Source organism: Taudactylus pleione, unplaced genomic scaffold (genome assembly GCF_031769625.1).
Source record: "Taudactylus pleione unplaced genomic scaffold, aTauple2 ptg000711l, whole genome shotgun sequence".
NCBI lineage: Eukaryota > Metazoa > Chordata > Amphibia > Anura > Myobatrachidae > Taudactylus > Taudactylus pleione.
In genome coordinates this window covers 5,302,355-5,309,232 of record NW_028285113.1, presented here as the reverse complement: position 1 = coordinate 5,309,232, position 6,878 = coordinate 5,302,355, and the positions used below count along the sequence as shown (strand labels likewise).

The 6,878-nt window shown below is 44.7% G+C and overlaps 1 protein-coding gene across 1 annotated transcript in view; it reads left to right on the top strand.

The window, feature by feature from the left end:
- Positions 1-323: 323 nt before the first annotated feature.
- TRPC6 (transient receptor potential cation channel subfamily C member 6) overlaps positions 324-6,878 on the top strand; it is a 207,613-nt gene continuing 201,058 nt past the window's right edge. The window contains exon 1 of the mRNA XM_088456733.1: positions 324-602. Coding sequence (XP_088312859.1) covers positions 463-602 — 140 coding nt within the window. The 5' untranslated portion in view covers positions 324-462. The remainder of the gene's footprint in view (positions 603-6,878) is intronic.

The following is a 6,878-nucleotide window of genomic DNA, read 5'->3' as shown; positions in this document are numbered from 1 at the left end:
GAATCTATTGAGCAGCTGTGACTGAAGACTAAAAAAATTAAAAAAAAATATTTTCAAACCTAGCTCTATAATAAAAAAAATAAAAAAATTGGACAGATGATGGAAAACTATAATGAGCAATTAGATTTTAGAGAATTACCAGCTGCAGACAATCCTATGGTCAGGCATGGCAGGAAAAGCTTCTTCCAGCTTCCACTCTTGCTTTCTGCCACTAGAGGGAGTCAAGTGACAGAGTCACAAAACTGGAGCTGGGGGACCAGATCAGTGTACAATAAAGCATGCAGGGTCTTCTGGAGAAGCAGAGATTGCCTCTGCTCCTTGTCTCAGGAATACAGGGAGCATCATTCCTATTTCTGCGGATGAAGCAGCCTCACAGCTGGGGGAAGCTGAGACACTGAGGCATCTGTTACTGTGTGCCTGTGCAAGGGAGCAGAGTTTAAGGAGAGAATTCCTGGAATTATCATGAGCCACTGTGAACCTTATGTGACAAGGAATAACAACTGTCCCATCACAGCGGCCAGGCATGAGAGTCAGGATTACCTGTTCATGGAGGCGGAGGATGGGGAACAGAACTCTTTACACCACTATGGATATTATCCTATGTAAGTGCAAGTCTGCTATATATATATTGTATATGCCTGTGGTCAATATAGATACGTGTAACTACTAGTTTCTCTACATCCGCTTTAGGCACCTTGCGCTCTTCCAGCTGTTGTGGAACTACAAATCTAAGCTTGCCCTGCCAGACATGCTGACAGCATCTGTAAGAACCAGGTCTTGCCACAGTGGACACGTTAGCTAGAACAGTTGTAGAAAAGATGATTGGATATATAGATTTCTATTGTTGCTTTTAGAACATAAGTTATCAATTGAATTCAATAGCAAATAATATAATTGTGCATTTCTTTGGTAAACAGCCATTCCCTCATTGATGCATCATTAATGGTATGCAAGCAGGTAACCAGCTCACCGTGCCTTAGTGTATGTCTATTGTATGGGGAATATACATAATAGCCATTGATATGAAAATGTCAGTCATGTGAAATTTGTAATATTAGGAGAATTGTTTGGTTACATACAATATGCAGAGCTAAAACACAGCTAGTGATGTACTGTACTACTGGGACTTGTTGCATCTCATACTGGTACTAGTATCAATGCACTATATCACCCACATCCTAACTAACTATCTATCGATCAATCTATCTCATATCAATTATCTATCTATCTATCTATCTATCTATCTATCTATCTATACATCTATCTATACATCTATCTCTGCCAGTGTGGAAAGAGCAGGTCCAGATTAAAGTGTGCGTGGGGCCCCAGGGCAACTAACTTGTAGGGGTCCCTACCAATAAAATTATTTATATTGATATGCTGGTGTTGTTTTTTTTAAACAAATACTCCCGACACCACAGATGTGTTAAACTCGCTGTAGTGCCCCCAGTTCATATTTTGCCACACAAAAACCCCAGCTCACATTATTCCACAGTGGTCTCCACACTGGTGATGTAGCTATGTGCGGAGCCCCTCTCTGCGCCTGGGTGACCACCCCTCCTGCCCTGTTGCTAATCTTGCACTGGGAAAGAGAGAATTTTTTTACCTACTGTAAATAAACTGAATTTCATAATTGGTTCTTTTGTCTAATTATATTATGCTATTATACTAACAATAGTAATCACTGCATTATGGGATTTAGTGGATGAAAACATCAGCTGGCAAATGTACTGAGAGTAGTGCATTCATTAGATGAGGGGAAATTAAGCAGAAAAAAACCCCACTTAACTGTAAATTTATCTCCAGAATCGCATTTCGTGTAGTTGTGAAATGTGCAATAGAGCTCAGAAATGAATTACGTCTCTCCTGGAATGTATAAATCAGTGCCTCAGTCTGAGCTGGCCTCAGTCTAGTCAATGAAGACGCCGGGCATGTATATAAATTCTGAATATGCTGACGTGGTAATGAATGGAGATTGTGTGGATGATACCACCTGCTCAATTTGCCTCAATCCTTAGAAATCGCTGTTAGGTAAAACCGGGGGAGACTTTCTGTGGAAATAGCTCTCTACCATACATGGTGATGGAGACAGAAGATGCAGCGGGGGATGTGGTTTTTAATGTCCTGGTAATTTAAGTCACACTTGAGGTTTCTGGAAAGTCTTACCCCTAGTGGGTTGGCCTGCAAAATATTTTCCTTTTGTCAGTATTAGGGACGCTGGATATAAAACAGGTCCGTGACGATGGAAAGAAAACACTTCATTATACTGGGCTCTTGCTCTAGAGCGGATTGTACTGATCCTTCTTAGGCCAGCGCTACAATATAAAGTTACTGCACAGTATGACATGGCATAATGGCCACTTGTGCGCCAGCCTCACAAACCGCGGCCCGACAGTCTGACGCGATATGAACTTACAACAGCTTTAATATGGAAATGGCAAACCATCCGATCATTTATAATCACTTCCTTTATATGGTTATTGTTTCACCCACATAACAATTTTTATATGATAAAGCAGAAATACAATATTTTCAGTGCATGCACAATGTATGCAGTCAGCTGCAATTACTGTTGATCAGCAATGTAGGCGCCTCACTCATATCTCTAATTTGTGCTGTAGGAGAATCTGCTCTTTCCACTAAATAACTCTTGTGGGTATGCAGTTGGGAAGCCGGTGGACGTAAACCCGACAGCCGGCTTCCAGACTGCTTTATCCCGGCGAGGGTTAAATGACAGGCGTCTAAATCTAGACGCCTGTCATTTTACGACGCTGGTAAACCGGTGCCCGGCATTCCGATCGAAGTGATCCCGGGCGCTGCTGCGGACAGCCGCGGGGGGGGGGGTTAGGTTCTAAATCTAGCTATGTTCCTGTTTATCAGTAAAATCTTTCCACAGCAATACTGGCCAGGAGTGGTAAGGCTTAACTTTGCTGAGCCAGTCACGGGAAAATATGCATACGTGCATGTTTAAGGGTGTTGGTGCGTTTTGCCGATAAGCTTGATCACAAGGGGCGACTTTTCTGATCAAACCTATTGGCGAAACGCGTGTCAGCTTCCAGGTTCTAGCCAGGAGATCTGGGACCCCTGTCCAGTACTGCGCTAATTACGCACCATTTTACCACACACTGAGATAACATTCTACTCCCTTCCTTCAAGTGGTGTGCCCATCTGTCCTGGGTGCATTTGACCTCTGCAATACCTGTGGCACCAGGGGTCATCTAACTCCCTCATAGGATTTATTGGTACCTAGTGTGACTGTTTTTTCTGAAACACTGCCCCACTGTTCTCTAATCAGCCTGTCAATCTTAGCATAGTACTGTAGCTGACAGAAGAAACAGTGAGGTATGGACTGTATATGTGTGTCACTACTCTATGCACATTTAGTCAATAATATAACAACTGAATACAACTGTTGCATTATCTGAATTAGATGAGGTCATTTGGCCACGTATGAATGACAGCCTGTTTGTTGCCAATATTACCACATTGTGTATTAGACTTGTGTTGTTAATATGAGTAAGACTGCTGAATATAACACAAACAAAATATATATATATATAATTAGCATCCATGTGCCAGATGCAAATACTTTAATCAGGGCCGGATTAAGGGGGGGGGGGGGGACAGGGGCAGTCGTCCCGGAGCCCCCACACACATACCCGGGGACGGGGGGTCTAGGGGCACAGGTGGACTGCTTCCTGCGCTGCTGTATGATCAGCAGGGCGCAGGGAGATACTGTACCTGTAAGGGGACAGTCCGGGGATCCGCAGCGCTCAGTAACTTTATTGAACCAGCGGTGCCAGTGACTGATGCAATAAAGTTTATCTTGTTTAATCAATGCAGCGTGCGTGACGTCATGACATCACTCAGCGTGGCACCCATTGCAGGAGAGCAGGCAGCCGAGGAGCTGTGCTGCAGTGAGCAGCCGGAAAACAAATAAGGTAAGTGTGGGGGGCTGAGCGCTGGGGAGGGAGACGCATTGTGCCAAAGAGACAGAGGGGGTCTGTGAGAGGGTCAACAGGGGAGGGGCGCTGTGGCTGTATTGGAGGGGGACAAGGGCCCCCGCAACTTAGTTCTCCCGAGACCCCCACAAGACCTAATCCGGTCCTGGCTTTAATTAACACTTTTGCCTTATATTTAAAGAGGTGAGTGGATAAAGGTGTTATGTAACAATTTTCTGAAAAATTACTTTTATTAATGGATGAAGGTGTGATGACCTAAGGACATTATTTTAAATGTTGGTAGTCTATTTACTGATATGTTTTATGAATAAAAGTGCTCCAATGTCCAATTCTTAAGTCAGTTTTTAGTCTAATAATTTATCTTTAACTGTAAGGCCCGTATGCAATTTGTAGCGTTAAGTCCGGATCCGCATTAAGTTTCCACCGATGACGTCATTATCGCCTGTTTTGGTTTTACCCCGTATTAAATTTGAAAGACTTTCCACCTAGCCGTCAATGCAATGTACTAGGCGGTAAAGTATCGCTTATCGATGGCAGGTTGAAAAAAGTGCAGAATTGGGGTTTTGGGGTACAACGTTGCGGGAACCCCCGTGCAGCCTTCAGGACGTCCCCCAAAGGTAATCTGTATAAAAAAAAAACTTAAGGACACCCCAAAAATTGACTCTGAAAAAGGGGGCAAAAAAAATAAATGTTGGGGTACAAACTTAAAAACTAGCGAACTTGACTCTCGGGGGGGTCCCCAAGTATGCCCGAATTGTTTTTTGATTGCAGGTGTTTGCAGCAGGTGGAAGCTCAACGGCCCTCCGTTTGGTCAGCCACCCCCCCGACCCGCCTACAAAACGGAGCGAGCTGTCGATCAACATCGACAGCCGTCTCGTTTGTAGCGAGCCCCGAAGCAAGTGAATTTCTCACTCGATCCGGGGCTCGCACACGCGCAGTGCGCACGCGGCGCATGCGCACTGCCCTGCCATCGACCCGCTTGCGAGCGCATAGCGCTTGCGAGCGGGTCTGTATCAGGCCCAAAGTACCAACCTATCAGCTTCTAACTGCCATTATTTGAAAAATGACAGAAGCTGATTGGTTGGTACCTTATTTTTCTCCAGGGTTCATCTCCCCCTATATACTATATGAGAATATTTGGCATCTGATGTGGTTTATGTACATGGTGATTTAGGATCCCTTATTTCAGGACTTATTGTCAACTAGAAATTGCGGTCATAACACACTAGGTTGAGGCATACTAGAATTGCTGTCATTTATAGGAAATATGGACGCTGCGTTGGAATTTCTCTCAGAGCAATTTTTTAATCATAATTACAAAGCTGAGATTTTTATCTTTATTTTCACCTTATGTCTTAGTGGATAATAAGAGAATGACCTCTACATATTGTGTATCCTTGAGTCTACACTCTTATAATCCACTCATATATATTATTTAAACATTGGTTATAAACATTTTTTTTTCTCTTTAAAAAGAAAAGGTCACATTCACAGATCTCATATAGTTCTTTTATTATTTTATGGGAAAAAAAAATAAAATAAAATTCTATTTTAAAATCCTAATCAGTTTATGTTTAAAGTGCGCCCCTACTCAAGAGTCTTCTATTTTTTTTGCTCTTTGCAAAACCCCAATTTTGAATACAGACATTCGAATAATATAAACCATAGTATGTTTACTGAAAAAGGTAATGATGTAATTTGTTTGCAAGATCAATTCTCCTATTGAATAGATATCCAAAGTACTGTATAATTGGATAGTGGGAAATCTCAGGAATTATATTGTGCACAGTGTCGGTGTTGCAAATCATAATTGTGTTCCCATCCTCAGCAAGCCAATCGGAAGCTTGGGAGAATTATGGGGATTTTTTGCAAAGCTTCTGATTTGCTTGGCAGAGGAAGACTGTTTAGGAGATGGCGAGCAGTAGCGTAACTAGGGTATTTGGAGCCCAGGGCAAATGTAAAAATGGAGCACCCCCCCATGTGCATGCGCCAAAGGCATGCGCGTGCCCACTTAAAAATGGGGCGTGTCAACATGACACACCCCTTTATCGTCACTCTGAACATTCCTTTCCATATGCACCTTAACCCCAGTAGTGTCCCTTATACAGTACCCCCAGTATGCAATGTCCCCAGTTGTGGTCCCTCTTATGCAGGCCCATAGTAGTGCCCCCTATACAGTACCCCCAGTAGTGGTCCCCCTTATGCAGCCCCCAATTAGTTTCCCTTATACAGTACCCCCAGTATGCAATGCCCCCAGTAGTGGTCCCCCTTATGCAGCCCCTCATTGGTTCCCCTTATTCAGTACCCCAGTAGTGGTCTCCCTTATGCAGTGCCCCCCCTATGAAGTGCCCCCAGTAGTGGTCCCCCTTATGCAGTGCTCCTTTATATAGTGCCCCCAGCAGTAGTCCCCCCCCCCCTTATGCAGTGCCCCCAGTAGTGGTCCCGCTTATGCAGGCCCCCAGCAGTGATCCCCCTTATCCAGTGCCCCTTATAGAGTGCCCCCTGTACTTTTCCTCCCTATTTAGTGCCCCTAGTGGTCCCCCCATGCAGTGCCGCTAGTAGTAAGCCCCTTATATAGTGCCCCCAGCAGTAGTCCCCCCCCCCCTTATGCAGTGCCCCCAGTAGTGGTCCCGCTTATGCAGGCCCCCAGCAGTGATCCCCCCCAATCCAGTGCCCCTTATACAGTGCCCCCTGTAGTTTTCCTCCCTATTTAGTGCCCCCGGTAGTAGTCCCCTAGTAGTAAGTCCCTTATATAGTGCCCCCAGTAGTAGTCCCCCCCCTCCCGATGCAGTGCCCCCAATAGTAGTCCCCCCCAGTTGTAGTCCCCAGTTGTAGTCCCCAGTAATGGTGCCCCCAGTTGTTTTCCCCCTAGTTATGGTGCCCCCAGTAGTGCTCCCCCCCTGTAATGGTGTCCCC